This window comes from Ornithorhynchus anatinus, chromosome 18 (assembly GCF_004115215.2).
Source record: "Ornithorhynchus anatinus isolate Pmale09 chromosome 18, mOrnAna1.pri.v4, whole genome shotgun sequence".
NCBI classification, from domain to species: Eukaryota; Metazoa; Chordata; class Mammalia; order Monotremata; family Ornithorhynchidae; genus Ornithorhynchus; species Ornithorhynchus anatinus.
Genome location: NC_041745.1, coordinates 29,379,606 through 29,397,100, shown reverse-complemented (window position 1 = coordinate 29,397,100; position 17,495 = coordinate 29,379,606). Strand labels below are relative to the sequence as shown.

General features: G+C 51.2%; 1 protein-coding gene across 6 annotated transcripts in view; it reads left to right on the top strand.

Annotated features, from left to right (window-relative positions):
• The window catches only part of TBC1D1 (TBC1 domain family member 1), a 124,985-nt gene that overhangs the window by 16,133 nt on the left and 91,357 nt on the right, over positions 1-17,495 (top strand). The window contains exon 1 of one of the 6 annotated variants that reach the window (XM_029046478.2): positions 2,895-3,007. The exons of the other annotated variants lie outside the window; for them this stretch is intronic. Within the exon in view, the coding sequence (XP_028902311.1) occupies positions 2,978-3,007 (30 nt within the window). The 5' untranslated portion in view covers positions 2,895-2,977. Of the gene's footprint in view, positions 1-2,894; positions 3,008-17,495 lie in introns of those variants that run through there. 6 annotated transcript variants of the gene reach the window in all.

Genomic DNA, 17,495 nt, shown 5'->3' with positions numbered 1-17,495 from the left:
CCAAGCTCCATTTTTGAAGACAGAGTTTAGGCGAGGTTTGCTCGGTGTTGGTTGCTGCATGGGGGATGCGGGCCCAGACCCTTAGCACTGCCTGGCACGACCGGAGGGAGAAATTAATCTCTACAAAGAGTTACTCCCGCTCCCCTTCCCTCCCTCACCATCAATCCATCAGTAGTATTTATAGAGGGTTCACTCTCTGCTGAGCATTGTACTAAGCACTTACAATCCCTGCCCCCCAAAAACTTCTAAACAAGTGGACCTTCAACCTCTCTCTGTCTGCCTCACTCTCTGATAACTCGACCCTCCTCCGAGCACACAGTCCCTATTGTCCCTTCTCCCTCCTCCGTGATTTATCCAAGCTCTTTGAAGTGGCCAGAGTCACCCACTGCCTCCACTTCCTCTCCCACTCTTCCTAACCTCACGCAGTTAGGTTTGACTACACTCTCCAATCAATCAATCAATGGTATTTGAGCACCTACTCTGTGCAGAGCACTCCTCTAAGCACTTGGGGAGTACAGTACAACAGAATGAGACACGTTCCCTGCCCATAATGAGCTTACAGTCTGGAGGGGGAAACAGACAAAATGAAGAAGTAATTTATAATATAGAATTTAAAGTTATGTATGGGCAGCTAGTCAATCATATTTATTGAGTGCTTACAATGAGCAGAGCACCATGCTAAGCTCTTGGGAAAATACAGTATAACAATGTAAGACACATTCCCTGCCCACAGTGACTTTCAGTCTGGAGGGGGCGGGTGGTGCTGTAGGGTTGGAGGTGGGGGAATATCAAATGTCCAAAGGTCACAGGTTGAAGTGCATAGATGCCGCAGAAGGGAGAACAAACGAGGAAAAACATCTCCCCCCCCCTCCTCTGGACTGTAAGCTCGTCGTGGGCAGGAATGTGTCTGTTTATTGTTTTGTTGTACTCTCCCAAGTGCTTAGTATAGTGCTGTGCACACTGTAAGCTCCCAGTAAATTCGGTCGAATGAATAAATGAATGGAAAGAGGGCTTAATTGGCGAAGGCCTCAAGGAGGAGATGTGACCTTAATAACGCTTGAAAGGTGGAGAGAGTGGTGGTCTGGCGTATATGGAGGGGAAGGGAATTCCACGCTAGGAGGAGACTGGGAAAGGGGTCAGCCACGATACAGATGAGATCGGGGCACAGTGAGTAAACTGGCCCTGAGAAGCGGAGAGTGCAGGCTGGGCTGTAGTAGGAGATCATGAAGTAAGGTAGGACGAGGCGAGCTGATTGAGGGCTTTAAAGCCGATGGTAAGGAGTCGGATGCGGAGGTGGATGGGCAGCCATTAGAGGTTCCTGAGGAGTGGGGAGAGAGTCACCCAGGCTGTCTCCAGTCACCCAGGATCTCCTCATGGCCACCTCGAATGGACGCTACTTTGTCCCAATCTTCCTTGACCCCTGGGCTGCTATCGACCCTATGGACCTCTGCCACCTGCCAGCTGTGTGACTTTGGGCAAGTCACTTGCTTCTCTGTGCCTCAATTACCTCATCTGTAAAATGGGGATTAAGACCGTGAGCCCCACGTGGGACAATCTGATTACCTTGTACCGCCCCCCGCCCCCAGCATTTAGAACAGTGCTTGGCACATAGTAAGTGCTTAACAAATGCCAACATCATTATTATCATCTTCCCAAGCGCTTAGTACAGTGCTCCGCAAAAAGCAAGTGCTCCATAAATACCATTGATTGAGAAAAGGTGCTTAATCCCCATTTTACAGATGAGACAATAGAGGCACAAAGAAGTTACGTGGCTTGCTCCAGGCGATCCGGAAGGCGAGCAACAGAACTCAGGCCCCCCGAGTCCCAGCTCCTTGCCCCTTCCACCGGGCCACACCGTCTCTGGCGTCAGGGACCAACCCCGGGGAAGGGCCCGCGGGCCGCCCCCTTCCAAGATTTCCGGGAAACGGGGATGGGCTAGGCTGGGAGGTTGGCATCTCGGTATAACGCATTGGGCAGGGATTGTCTCTCCCTGTTGCCGAACTGTACATTCCAAGTGCTTAGTACAGTACTCTGCACATAGTAAGCGCTCAATAAATACTACTGAATGAATGAATTGTACCTTCCAAGCGCTCAGTAAGTACTCTGCACATAGTAATAGCTGTGTAAATACACATGAATGAATGAATCAGGTCTCCGGGCCTCCCCGCCACCCTGACCTGCCCGGACCTGGCCGTGCTGGGGGCGGGGTCAGGCCAGGCCCTGGTCTCGGGGGTGTGGCCTGGCATTGGGGGCGTGGCCCGTGCCAGGGCTGGGTCTGCTCGTGGAGGGCATGGCCTGGCATCGGGGGCGTGGTCGATGCCGGAGTTGGATCCGTTCGTGGAGGGCGTGCCCTGGCCCTGGGGGCGTGTCCTGACTGGTTTGGGGGCGTGTCCTGACCGGATTGAGGGCGTGTCCTGGCCCTGGGGGCGTGTCCTGACTGGGTTGGGGGCGAGTCCTGATTCTGGGGGCGTGTCCTGGCCTGGTTGAGGGCGTGGCCTGGCCCTGGGGACGTGGTCTGCCAGGTTTGGGGCGGGTCCTGAGCATGGGGGCGGGGTCCTGACCGGGTTGGGGGCGTGTCCTGACTGGTTGGGGGCGGGTCCTTAACGGGTTGGGGGCGTGCCCTGGCCCCGGGGGCGGGTCCTGACTGATTTGGGGGCGGGTCCTGGCCCCGGGGGCGGGTCCGGGGCCTCTCCCCACCCCTCTCTCCCCTCCCCACCCTTCTCTCCCCTCCCCACCCCTCTCTCCCCTCCCCACCCTTCTCTCCCCTCCCCACCCCTCTCTCCCCTCCCCGCCCCTCCCCTCCCCTCCCCTCGGCCGGCCGGAGCCGGTGGGGCCGCACGGCGGACGGGTGGAGGCGGTGGCGGCGCGGCCCGGCCCGGTCCCTGTCCCGGCCCCGGCCCCGGCCCCTGTCCCGGCCCCTCGAGCGGCGAGGGACGTCCGGGAGGCGAGCGGATCGGATCGGAGCGGGAGCGGGACGATGTCCCCGCTGTTCAGCTGGGTGGCCAAGGTAGGGGAGCTGGGAAACTTTGGTCTTTTGTCTCCGGGGCTCCCGCCCATGGCCGGGCGGGCGGGGGGTCGGGCGGGCCCGGGGCTCTGGGGGCCGGGGCCGGGTGGGGGGCTGCCAAAGGCAGACCGTGCCGCCCACCGAGGGGAGGGAGGGCCCGCCCCGGCCCCGGCCCCGGCCCCGGCCCCGGCCCCGGCCCCGGCCCCGGCCCCCCGGGGCCCGCCCCGGCCCCGGCCCGGCCTCCGCCTCCCTCCCCCTGCGACACCCTCACTCCCCTCCAAACACACACACACACACACACACCCAACGCACAACCGCCCTCCTCCTCCTTTCCCTCCTCCTCCTCTTCCTCCTCTTGCTTCTCCTCCTCCTTCTCTCCTCCTCCTCCTTCTCTTGCTTCTCCTTCTTCCCTCCTCCTGCTTCTCCTCCTCCTTCTTCTCTCCTCCTCCTTCTTCTCTCCTCCTCCTTCTGCTTCTCCTCCTCCTTCTGCTTCTCCTCCTCCTTCTCTTGCTTCTTTCTCCTCCTCTTTCTTCTCTCCTCCTGCGTCTCCTCCTACTACTTCTGCTTCTTCTCCTCCTCCTGCTTCTCCTCCTCCTTCTTCTCTCCTCCTCCTCCTGCTTCTCCTCCTCCTTCTCTTGCTTCTTTCTCCTCCTCTTCTCTCCTCCTCCTCCTGCCTCTCCTCCTCCTACTTCTGCTTCTTCTCCTACTCCTGCTTCTCCTCCTCCTCCTGTCCTCTTCTTCCTCCTCCTCCTCTTCCTCCTTCCCCTCCTCGTCCTCCTCCTGCTTCTCCTCCTCCTCTTCCTGCTTCTCCTCCTCCTTCTCCTCCTTCTCCTCCTCTTCCTCCTTCTCTTTCTCTTCCTTCTCCTCCTCCTCTTCCTCCTTCTCCTCCTCTTCCTCCTCCCCTTCCTTCTCCCCTTCCTCCTCCTCCTCCTTTTCCTTCTCCTCCTCCTCGTCCTTCTCCTCCTCCTCCCTTGACTGGGTCCAGCAGCCCCTGTCGGGCGGGCTGCGGGAAAGTTTGGGGGGCCCCAGCTTCGCACCCCGCTTCGGGTCTCCCCACCCGTGTCCGCCTGCCCGACCCCGGGCCGGCCATCTGTCCGTCCGTCCGTCCCCACCCCCTCAGGACATCACCCCGGACCTCACTCACTCCATTGGTCATTGTAAGCCCACTGTGGGCAGGAACCATCTCTCTTTACTGCTCTATTGTACCTTCCAACAGCTGAGGACAGTGTTCTGCGCACAGTAAGCGCCCAATAAGTAGGATTGAATGAATGAATCGAGCGCTTACTCTGTGTCGAGCACTGTACTCGAGAAGCAGCGTGGCTCAGTGGGAAGATCCCGGGCTTGGGAGTCCGAGGTCGTGGGTCCTAATCCTGGCTCCGCCACTTATCAGCTGTGTGACTCTGGGAAAGTCACTTCACTTCTCTGGGCCTCAGTTACCTCATCTGTAAAATGGGGATTAAGACGGTGAGCCCTATGTGGGACAACCTGATTACCTTACCTGTACCCCAGCGCTTAAAACAGTGCTTGGTACATAGTAAGTGCTTAACAAATGCTATCATTATTACTGTTATTATTACTAAATGCTTGGGAAGGAACGGCTGACCCCATCGCTTCCCGGAGAGCCTGGTTAGTGCTTTCGGGGATAAAACAGCCAGTGGCCACCACAACTAATAATAATAATAATGGTATTTGTTAAGGGCTTACTATGTGCCAAGCACTGCTCTAATCAGGTTGTCCCACGTGGGGCTCTCCGTCTTAATCCCCATTTTACAAATGAGGTAACTGAAGCCCGGAGAAGTGAAATGACTTGCCCAGGGTCACACAGAAGACAAGCGGAAGAGCCGGGAATAGAACACATGAACTTCTGACTTCCAGGCCCGTGCGCTGTCCGTTACCCCCCTTCTGCCCCCTCATCTCCCCCACAACCCCCTGCCCCTTCACTTCTACCTGTTGTTGGGTAGGGATTGTCTCTGTTGCCGAACTGTACTTTCCAAAAGCTTAGTACAGTGCTTTGCACACAATAAGTGCTCAATAAATATGATTGAATGAGCGGACAAAGATGACCTGAATCAGGAGTCCTTGTGGGCAGGGAACCAATTCTATTGCACTTTCTCGAGTCTTTAGGACAGTGTTCTGCGCACAGTAAGCACGCAATAAATGCAACAGAGAGCTCCTGGGAAGGGAGCAGCTGGACTCCCCAACAGCCGGTGCTGTTTACTGGAAGCGTGCTTTGGCCAGAGCCCTGGGAAAGTCCGATTGAATCGGTGGCATGATCCCCGCCCCGGAGGAGCTTGCGGGAACTTCTCCGAGGTTGTGGTTTTCTTGGTGAGGAGTGTACGCAAGCAAGACCGGGCAGGAATCTGGCTTTATCTTGATCTGACTCCACTTATCCTGCCCCGGAGCATGTAGTGTTAGTAGTAATAGTAGTTATTAAGCACCTACTGGGTGTAGAGCCCTGGGAGAGAATACTCCCGTTGGGAATTAACTTTCCTTTTCCCTCCAGGGCTTACATCTAGCACTAAAGGGGTGAAAGAGGATTGGTGACTCCGTAGAGGAAAAGTAAACCAGTAAGAACACCAGATCTACAAAAAAGATGAGGCTAGGGATGGACACCCTATAATGTGATCCAAGCGCTGAGTACAGTTTGCTGCACACATGCAATAAGATGGCAGAAATTCCCATATCCTGGGTCCAAGGATCGTGGGCATGTCAATACCTACCACCCCATGTTGCCCAGAGGTTCAGGGGCCCAAGAGAATTCATTCATTGAGCACTTACTATGTGCAGAGCACTTTACTAAGTGCTTGGAATGTACAATTTGGCAAAAGATAGAGATGATCCCTACTCAGTGACAGACTCACAGTCTAAACCCAGGAGACAGCAAAGCAAAAGAGAACAAAACAAAAACAAGATAACATCATCAAGATAAATAGAATCAAGGAGATATACAGCTCATTAACAAAATAAATAGGGTAATAAATAAAATATACAAATGAGCACAATGCTGAGGGGAAGGGGGAAGAGCAGAGGGTGGGGGGGAGGGGGAATAGAAGGAAAGGGGGGCTCAGTCTGGGAAGGTCTCCTGGAGGAGGTGAACTCTCAGGGCTTTGAAGAGGGGAAGAGAGTTAGTTTGGGGGACGTGAGGAGGGAGGGCATTCCAGGACAGCGGTAGGACGTGGGCCGGGGGTTGACAGCGGGATAGGCGTGAACGGGGAACCGTGAGGAGGTGAGTGGCAGAGAAGCGGAGCGTACGGAGTGGGCAGTAGAACAAGAGAAGGGAGGTGAGGTAGGAGGGGTAGGCAAGTCCTGAGTCTGGCTTGCATTCTCTCTCCTTTCCCTATCTGCCCACATCCCACTGCGGCCACGGGGTGGGGGAGTGAGATGCCGTCTCGCTTGGTCCCAGCCGGGCCCGTTCTTTCCCCATTTTCCCTGATCTTGCTCTTCCTCTCCTGGGACTCCCAGCTCCTAATGGCTGGAAACCTCAGCCTTTTCAGATCTGACCTATTTCGCTGGAGTGGAAGGGAACCTAGTCGCTTTATTCTTTTGTGCCAGGACAGTGTCACCCATGGCCGTTCATTCCCGGCCTCTGACCTCTTGAACAGTCGTATCTCAGTTGCCCTCTTGGTTTTCCAAGCGCTCTCCTTATGATTGTTCTTGCTTTTGTTTTCTTGCCCTGGCCTTTCACTCTTCCTCCTCCCTTTCAACTCTCCCTTCTTCACATCCCACTCCCTCAACCGTAGACCCTCCCTATCTGCTACATTGTTCGCATGCCTTTCGGCCCGATTGCTGGGGCCGGCTGGTTGTGTACATTTCCTCTTAGGTTTTGCTAAACATTGTGTGTTTGCTTTTCATGCACCTTTGTGTTGGAAGTGGGATTCTGGCCTGCTCTTATTAACTAGCAGCTCGTGTCCGTGTTAACAAGACTCGTTGTCGCTGCCGGAAGGGTCACGCTCTTACTCCATTCATAAGAAAGGGGATTAGAGGTTGAGCCCGTGCACATTCTTCTTTGTCGAAATGGTTTCAAGAATTAAAGAGCTGGGTGATAATTGTATGAAGGATTATAGTACTTGTTAAGCGTTTTCTAGGTGCCAGGCACTGTGCTGGAAAAGATAGAGTACAATCAGATCGGGCACATCCCACATGGGGCTCACAGTCTACAGAGGTGGGAGAACAGGCCTCTTATCCCCATTTTACAGATGAGGAGACTGAGGCCCAGAGTTGTTCAAGTGATTTGCCCATGTGTACCCGGCAGAAAAATAGCCGAGCCGAGATTAGAAGCTAGACGTCCTGACTCCCAGCCCTACCCTCTTTCCACTCACTAAGCCGTAGTATTTCCTCTCCTAGGAAAAGAGCCACCGCGGTACTAGGACTTGAGAAATGAGTAACCGTGTGAAGGAATGGATTCTGGCGCCAGAGGGTTGTGCTGTGCCGCTTGCTCGCATCGCCTCATCCTGTCCCTGCCAGTCTGACAAATGAATTGCACTGACTGCACACTGCTAGATTGTATACTCGTTGAGGACAGAGATCCCGCTGATGCTCCCAAGTGCTTCATACAGTGCTCCGCAGGCAGGAAGTGCTCAGCAAGCACAATTGAATGATTGAGTAGACCGGTCAGAATACAACACATCGGAAAGGGGCACACAAAGGTTAATTTATGTTTATGTCTGTTTTCTGTTTCAGTTTTTTGGGATCTTGCCTGGTGACTCTATCGTACTCTCCCCAATGCCTAGCATAATGCTCTGATGTAGGAGATGCCCAGTCAATACTACTGAAGAATGGATTGGTTGCCACCAGGAATGTGGTCTGTCTGAGGTTTTTGGCAGGGCTTTGAGGAAATAATTGCCAAGGAGCCAAGAGGAGACAAAGACCTGCCCCACGATCGGAGGCACATTTTACCAGAGGGGCGACATTTCCATTTGAACTTGAGGTGGAAGAAGGGGAGAGAGGTCCCATTTACCTCCCCAGAAGCTGGGGCGGTGGGAGAAATGAAGGAAAGGATAAGGAGCAGTGGAACGTGGGAGAAAGGACTGCTGAGATCCCAGCAGGGCCTGGGGCAGCACCTCTGAAGAAAAGCAGGGCCACTGCTCAATCAGTGGGATTTATTGAGTACTTAATGTTTGCAACTCAGCACTTGGGTCACATTGAGGTAGCATCTTCTCCATTACGGTCACTGTAAGCTCGATGTAGGCAGAAAATGTGTCTGATATTAAACTGTACTCTCCTAAGTGCTTAGTACAGTGGTTTGCACACAGTAAGCGCTCAATAAATGTGACTGATAGAATGAGTGAATTAATTTTCTCCAAGAGGCCTTCGCAGATTAAGCCCTCTTTTCTCCATCTTGCTCTCCCTCTGGGTCATCTGTGAGCCTGAATTTGTGGTCTTTAAACATTTGATATTCATCCCACCCAAAACTCCACAGCACTTGTGTACATATCTCCATATTTGCATCCCCATCTAGACTATTAACTTGTTATGGGCAGGGAATGTGTCTGCTAATCCTGTTGCATTGTACTCTCCCAAGTGCTTAGTACAGTGCTCTGCATGTAGTAAGTGCTCAAATACCATTGACTGATTGATTGGGAGAGTACTTTAGAGTAAGTGGACACATTCCCTGCCCTCAAGGAGCTTACCATCTACTATGTGCATGGCACTGTTTTAAGCACATGGGAGAGTACAGCAGAGTTAGTGGACATGATCACTGCCCTACAGAATATAATCAATCAGTGGTATTTATTGAGCAATTACTATGTGTAGAGCACTGTACTAAACACTTGGCAGAGTACACTACAGCAGAATTAGTGGAAACAGTCTCTCCCCATGACAAACTTACAGTCTAGAAGATGGAAATGGAGAGGACTGGAAAGGGGCAAGGTGTCCAATGAATCAGACAACATTAAACAAAAGTGGATTAAGTATGGGGTGAGCCCTGGACAAATTCATTCAATTCAATAGTATTTATTGAGCGCCCACTATGTGCAGAGCACTGTACTAAGTGCTTGGAATGTACAAGTCGGCAACAGATAGAGACAGTCCCTGCCCTTTGACGGGCTTACAGTCTAATCGGGGGAGACAGGCAGACAAGAACAATGGCAATAAAAAGAGTCAAGGGGAAGAACTTAGAAGAATTTAGAAGAAGAACTGCTTAGAGAAGCAGCATGGCTCATTGGAAAGAGCACGGGCTTTGGAGTCAGAGGTCATGAGTTTGAATCCCACCTCTGCCATGTGTCAGCTGTGTGACAGTGGGCAAGTCACTTCACTTCACTTCTGTGCCTCAGTTACCTCATCTGTAAAATGGGGATTAAGACTGTGAGCCCCACGTGGGACAACCTGATTCCCCTGTGTCTACCCCAGCGCTTAGAACAGTGCTGTGCACATAGTAAGCACTTAACAAATACCAACATTATTATTATTATTAAGAACATCTCATAAAAACAATGGCAAATAAATAGAATATGGGTGATGTACATCTCATTAAACAAAATAAACAAAATAAATAAGGTGATGAAGATATAAATCTGAGGGCAAGAGGAGGAAACCCTCTTGGAAAAGTTTCCAGAACTGAGGGCTAAGGAGAGTTTTTGCTCTGTGGCCAAACAGAGCCAGTCAGTCAGTTGTATTTTTTTGAGTGCTTATTGGGTACAGAGCACTATACTAAGCACTTGGGAGAATACAGAATAACAACCTTACAGGTACATTCCCTGCCCACAACGAGCTTACAGTCTGGCGGTAAAAGACGTCCCTGAGAAAGCTGAAATGAGGTGATGGGCATGAAAGAGTTTGGCAACCTTAACTAAAACACCACTGTGGGTGTCCAAGGCCAAGTTCAAATGGAAATGTCGCCGCTTCTGCCTTTTGCCCCTCATGGAGCCCTTCCCAGAACTACTCCAGCCCAAGGCCCTCACTGACTGTGAGGGCAGCTCCTACATCCCACAGGTCTCTCCAGAATTCCCAATTTTGCTCTTAACTGGTCTCTAATATTAAGGACATAAAAAAGAGCCTGTTTTAGAGCATGTCACAGAAAGACTCCATTGGCATAACTTTGCTGAAAGCAAAGGATTGTGCTGGAAGCATGAAGTAGAAGGCAGAGGCCAGAGGTAAGACAACATCACCTTTGTGCTGCTGCTAATGGCTTCCAGAGTCTCTCCGTCTAGACTGTAAGCTCCTTGTGGGCAGAGATCATGTCTGCCAACTCTGTTGGGTTGCATTCTCCCAAGTGCTTGGTACAGTGCTCTGCACACAGCAAGCACTCAGTAGATAGCACTGAATGATTGACTGATGGTCCATGGCTCCTCTGGCGATTCGGCCTCTGAAGCCAGACATAGGGATGTGGTTGTGGCTTTCGAGTGAATATGGGGAGCTGCCCTCCCTGACCTCCCAGTCTCCTGGCCCATTTTCTAGCTCCTGCTCTAGACCTCCCAGAGTCCCGGCATCTTTTGATGGTTTTGGCTCCCTCCACCGCCCACCCCCAGAAATACTCCTCCCCACCACATAGGAGCCCCACATAGGTGACCCCAGGCTGCCCGCTGGACTGTCTTCAGGGCTGGCAGATAACCTGGAGCTTGGGATTCTTCTGGGCACCGAGCCAGGTCTCCCCAGAAAAAGGCAGAGTTTTGGTTTCCTAGCCAGGGGCTGGACTCCAAGTCGGGGCCTCAGTGGGCTCGCGGCTGTAGAGTTGAGGGGGCTTTTCCCCTTCGCTGACCTGGGATGGAAGAAACACCCCACACACTTCTCCAGGTTTTCAACACCACATGTCCAGCTCCTCCAAAAAGGGGAAGAGATTTCCACATGTAGGAGGTTATGTTCCTCAGTCAGAATGCACTTTTTTTTTTTGATAATGATAATAATTGTGGTATTTGTTAAATGCTTATTATGTGTCAGGCAGTGTGCAAAGCACGGGACAGATGCAATACAGTCAGATCAGACATAAGAGAAAACGGACATTTATTCCCCATTTTACCAACAAGGAAACCGAGTGTCAGAGAAGTGAAGTGATTGCTCAAGGTGACCCAGAAGGCGGGAGCCGGAGCTGGAATTAGAAGAGAGGGTTCCTGATTCCCAGTCTTGAGCTCTTTCCATTGGACCACACTGCTCCCTCTCGTTGTCACCCCAAGTTGCATGTTAGTTGAAAACACGGTAGCCCGAGAATGCCCGAGAAGGAGGCTGAACTCACTCCTCGCCCTCCTGTTTGTCCCAAATTCCATCCCAAATGGAATTGATCTGATACTCTCTTCAGAGTAGATGGGAATAGAAGTCCCAATAGATCTGGAATCTCAATAATGATACTATTACTCCTAATAATAGTAATAATAATAATGGTATTTAGTAAGTGCTTACTATGTAGTAGTAATAATGATTGTGGTATTTAAGTGCTGTGTGCCAGGCACTGTCCTGAGCACTGGGGGTAGATATAATCAATTTGGGTTGGACACAGTCCCTGTCCCATTTGGCTCAGTCTCAAACCCCATTTTACCACTGAGATAACTGAGACACAGAGAAGTGAAGTGACTTGCCCAAGGTCACACAGCAGACAAGTGGCAGAGCTGGGACTAGAACCCATGATCTTCGGACTCCCAGGCTAGTGCTCTATCCACTACGCCGTGCTGGTCTGTGCCAAGCACTGTACTAAGCACTGGGGTAGATACAAGATAATCAGGTCCCACATGGGGCTCACAGTCTAAGTAGGAAGAAGAACAGATATCAAACCCCCTTTTGCAGATAGGAATCGAGGCACAGCGAAAGTAAGGGACTTGCCCAAGCTCAGACAGAAGATATGTGGCTGAGCCTAGATTAGAACCCAGCTCCTCAGACTCCCAGGCCTGTGCTTTATCCACAAGGCCACACTGCTTCCCTTAGTAGTGGGACTGGGCTCCACTGGTCGTATGGCAGCTCTGCCCTACATGCCCAGGGAATTGGCAAGAGAAGCAAGAGGCGGGGGGTCCTTCCAATCTTCTCTTCTAGAGTATCACCCATCTGCTTTCCTCTTGCTTTGCAGTAGCCATAGGGAACATGTCTACCAACTCCACTGTACTCTCCCAAGTGTGGAGAACGGTGCTCTGCACACAGCGCTCAATAAATATCATCGATTGATTGGCGCCACATCTTTATTCATGCCATTTGTTATGGATAACATCTGAGCTCATCCAGCTTCGTGGAGCTGTGATAAGAGAAACCGAACGACATTCGTTTGGTGGGTGGTTCCTGCTTTTTGTGCCATTCTTCCCCTGTTCGGACCTGGGGGAAGCAGTGTAATAGCTCTAGATGAGATAACTCCGGGCTGCTTTCCTAAGAGTGAACACATGACCTCATTTCCCCTCAACTTCCTTCTCCCTCGCCTCCTTGTTCCCCGTGTCTCTAATCCCAGAGCTCGGCATCAGCAAGAAGCTGCACTAGCTGACTCTCTTCCTGAAGCAAAGCAGCCTGCCCTCCCTTCTCCTCAGTGACCCCTTTCACTCCCGCTTGCTATTAGCTGGTGGTCTGGTAGTCGGAAAGCCTTCCTTGGTCTGTGGTTCCCACGTGTAAGCTTTGGGCATGATTCTGTTTTATCGGGTGCCGGTCTCTGGGGAATAGAGTTGCTCCTTCCCAGAATGAATAGTGTGAGGGGAATAACACCCGCTCATAGTCTAAAGTGAAGGCCATATTTGGTCGGTTAGAATGCAAGCTCCTTGTGGACCGGGATCGTGTCGTGACCTTCTGTTGTTCTTTCCCAAGCATGTACTACAGCACTGCATTGCATCCATTGGGCGCTCATTAAACACTACCACCACCAGCAGACCCTGCCATTGGCATCACTTAGGAGTTGAGTCTCTTGGACACTGGTGGAGGTGACTGCCAACTGGCTCTGTTCATCCGCAGTTCTGGCAAAGGGCCGACTTGCTGGGATCCCGGCCCAGGGAAATGTGGAATTCTGCCACTTTTTGCCTTCAACAAGTTTATGGCGAGCTGTTGTACTTTTAATCCCCAAGTCCATGCCTGCATTTTTGATAAATGCAGCACTTCCAAAACTGAACAGTGGAAAACCAGTTAGTCATTCAGGAGTAGTTGAATGCTCAATGTGTATAGAGCACTGAACTGAAACTGAACACTGTAGCAAGCATTTGAGAGCATGGAATTGAAGTAGTAGCCACGATTCCTCATCATCAGTGGTATTTATTGAGCATTTACTGTGTGCAGAAAATGCTTACCAAGCACTTGGGGGAGTCCAATGCAATAAAGTTAGTAGACACATTCCCTATCCACAGTGAGCTCCTCTCTGACAAGGAGCTCAGAGTGGTTTTTCCTCAGTGTGTGTGTGTGTGTATGTGTGTGTGTGCTTTAATGGTATTTGGTAAGCATTTACTATGTGCCAGGCTCTGTACTAAGGCCTGGGGTACAGCCAAGCAAATCAGAAAACACAGTCTAGTGAGGGAAAGAGACTCTGAAATGAATAACAAGGAGAAGGAAACAAGAGGTTGTAAATATCTACCCATCAATCAATCGTTTTTGAGTGCTTATTGCATGCAAAACACTGAGTGCTTGGGCGAGTACAATATAATAATATCACAGAGTTGATAGACACATTCCCTGCCCACAACAAGCTTTCAGTCTAGAGGGGAAGACAAGACATTAATATAAATAAATTACAGATATCTACCTAAGTGCCTTGGAGCTGGGAGCAAATCCAAGTGCAGGGGTGACGCAGAAGGGAGTCTGAGAAGAAGAAATGAGGACTTAGGGAAGGCCTCTTGGAGGAGGTGTGCCTTCATTAAGGCTTTGAAGGTGAAAAGAATGATCATCTGTTCGATACAAAGAGGGAGGGCATTCCAGGCCAGAGGCGGAACCTGGTCAGAGGCAAGGTAGACGAGATTGAGGTACAGTGAGGAGGTTACCATTAGAGGAGCAAAGTGTGCAGGCTGAGTTGTAGTAGGAAAGCAGCGAGGTAAGGTAGGAGGGGGCAAGGTGATTATTGATTGCTTTAAAGCTAACGGTGAGGAGTTTCTCTGATGCAGAGATGGATGGGCAACCGCTGGAGGTTCTGGAGGAGTGGGGAAGCCTGGATTGAAAGTTTTTGCAGAAAAGTGATCTTGGCAGCAGAGTGAAGAATGGCCTGGAGTGGAGAGAGACAGGGTAATGAAAGAAGAGAAAGTTGGGGAAATGAGGGCTTTGTTAGGGAAGGCCTTTTGAGAGAGGTGATTTTAGTCAGGCTTTGAAAGGGGGAGAGTAGTGATCTATTATATGTGAAGTGAGGGGGAGTTCCAGGCCAGAGAGAGGATGTGGGCAAGGGGTTGGTGGTGAGATAGGTAGACAAGATAGAGGTACAGTGATTTGGGTAGTGTTAGAGGAGTGGTGGGCGGGCTGGATTGTAGCAGGAAATGAGTGAGGTAAGATAGGAGTGGGCGAGCCGATTGAGGGCTTTCGAAGCCAATGGTAAGGTGTTCACCTTCTTTCATTCCAAAGGGCGGAGGTTGGGCCGATCTCGGACCTATTGCCTTTCCCAAGGGCTCCATTTGCTCAGCTCCAATCCGTGTATGACTGGATTTCCCCTTCTGATCCTTAAAGGGTTGGCCTTTTTCTTTTCCAAGTAAATCTGTACATTCAGGGAATGCCAACCTAAGAAACCTGACCTCCAAGCTTCAACTCAAAGGAATGGCTGTTAAAACCAAAGCATTTTTTAATCTTGGAAAAGTGACATGGTTCTCTCCCCGGAGTTATTCCTTAAGTCAAACAGGTTGGAATTTGGTTAAAAGGAAGAATTTCCAAAGGCATCGTTATCACTAAGGTTTACTGCTAAGTGTGAGCCAGGCGTGGGACACTCTGGACGTGGAGGCAGCCACAGACCTCTGACCTCTGAGCTTGGCAACAAGTGCGGCTTCGTGGAGCAGTATGGGGTCCTGCCTTGCCCCTCTGCTCAGCCCAAAACACAGTGTGCAAGTGTCCTCCCTCCCTTCCTGCTCTGTGCTCCAAGCTCCCTGCTCCGGGTTTCCTGCTCCTGTAAAGAGGGAGGGATTGAACACTTTAAAGATTGGTTCCAGGAGCCGGAGGGAGGGCCGGGAGAGGGAAGTGCTTGGCCCTTGGTGACCAGCGAGTTCAGGCCCTGGTAGCTCAGGTTGCATCTTGGCTCCCCCAGCTCCTGAGGGCCCTTGTCAGCTGGATCCCGAGCAACCACAGACATGATTGACTGCCACCTTCCCTTTCTGCTGCCAGAGAGCCAGCTGAAGGGGATTATCCTCCAGCCAGGTTAGGACCCTTAACGCCAGCCCCACACAGATCTTGGCTGCCCAGGAGGATGGCAGCAGCAGAACAGGCAGCCTGGACTCCTTCCAGGCAACCCCAAGCCACTATTAATAATAATAATAATAATGATGATGGCATTTGTTAAGCGCGCACTATGTGCCAAGCACTGTTCTAAGCTCTGGGATAGATACAAGGTAATTAGGTTGTTCCACGTGGGGCTCACAGTCTTCATCCCCATTTTACACTGAGGCACAGAGAAGTGAAGTGACTTGCCCAAAGTCACACAGCTGACAAGCGGCAGAGCCGGGATTGGAACCCATGACCTCTGACTCCCAAGCCCGTGCTCTTTCCACTAAGCCACGCTGCTTCTCTATTGGATCCCATGGGTCACTTAGAGGCCTCCCTAGCCCAGCGTGGCTCATGGCCCTGGCCCGAAGCAGGTTTATATGGATTCCCTGCTGCTTTGGTTCCCAGAGCCTTTGGGAGGCCCCCACTTGGAGACACATCTTGCATTTGTTAAGCACTTTCTATGTCCCAGGCACTGTGCGAAGGACTAGGGTAGAGATAATCAGGTTGGATTCAGTTCATGTCTCTCATAGGGCTCACAGTCTTAATGCCCATTTTACAGATGAGGTAACTGAGGCCAGGAGAAGTGAAGTGACTTGGCCAAAGTCATCCAGGAGACAAGTGGCAAAGCTGGGATTAGAGCCCAGGTCCTGCTGATTTCCAGACCTGTGCTCTATCCACTAGACGATGCTGCTTCTGGAGCCCTCAAAGCTTTGACATGGGTGACTTGGCTGTTGACCCTGCAGTTGAGCGGCAGAAAACCCAACCAGTGACAATGAGGCCCGGGCAGGACTGGGAGAGTTTGAAAGGGGCTGGACTTGGGGGCTTGATTCCCCCTGTCTGCCCCTGACTCTTGAGACAGCTCCGGGTTTGCCCCAGGTGAAAAAACACCCGCTCCTTGATCCACCTGGTCACCGAGTCTCCCAGAACCTGCCGTTGTTCCCTGCGTGCTTCTCCAAGCACCATCTTCCATACTGGGAAAGGAGACATCGTTCCAGGAAGAAGAAGAGCCCACCAATTCTTTCCTTTCATGACCTTGGCTCCGAGCCCTTCCATGGAAAGCTGTCTGCAGTGTCTTGGGCAGCCCAAGGATGCGAGGGGAGGTGCTTTCCACTCTCTGCTTTCCACTCTCGGATTTGGCCAAAGCATTAAAAGCTTCTTTAATAAAAGTGAGACCAACTTCAAGTCACTGGCCGTGTTGAGTCTTGAAGAAGCGTCAGCCATCAGGATGGGGCATCAGGCCTCAGGTTGCCGGGGTTTGATGACTGCCCCAGTTCCCGGCCCACCGTCCCAGAAGGAACGTGTTTTTCTCAGGGGCCCATCTCGATTTGCTGTTGGCTTTTCCCTATTACCCATTCTGGGAGTCTCCACTGGAATCCAAAGGCAGGGAAGGTCCTCACCATCCCAGAGGAATGCTGGCCGTTCATGGAGCGTGGGTGGAGGAGAGGTGCGATGTGGGTGGACTGTGGGTTTAGTGTAGATAATAATAATGATGGTATTTGTTAAGCACTTGCTTTGTGCCAAGCACTGTTCTACGCTCTGGAGGGGTTACAAGATAATCAAGACCAAGACTATTTACTCATTTTTCTCCTGCAAGGCGTGGAGAAAGATGAGCAGGTTGTCCCACTTGGGGTTCACAGTCTTAATCCCCATTTTACAGATGAGGGAATTGAGGCACAGAGAAGTGAAGTGACTTGCCCACAGTCACACAGCTGACAAGTGGCAGAGCCGGGATTAGAATTCATGACCTCTGACTCCCAAGCCTGGGCTCTTTCCACTGCGCCATGCTGCTTGTTATAATATAATAATACATTTTGTAGAATGGAGGTATACTGTGGGTGTAACATGGGTATAGTATGGGAGGTGTCTGCTGGTGGCTTTGATCACAGCAATGGCCAGTCTCGGAAGCCCCTGCAGTTATGAACAGAACAGTGCTTGGCACATAGTAAGTGCTTAACAAATATCAGCATTATTATTATTATGTGTTTGGCTCTGGGATGCATTTGAGGATGAGAAATAATAATTTCCCTGGCAGATGCTGGTGATGATTGTGCTCTTGAGGCACATGGACAATTATGTCCATTTCACAAAGTTGCCACAATATTAAGGACTGAAAGTAACCTTGAAGAAGATTCAAGTTATTCAATAGCTACACACTGAAAATTTAGAAAAACCAAAACCATGGAATTCTGCTAGGTAGTAATCTGATCAATCA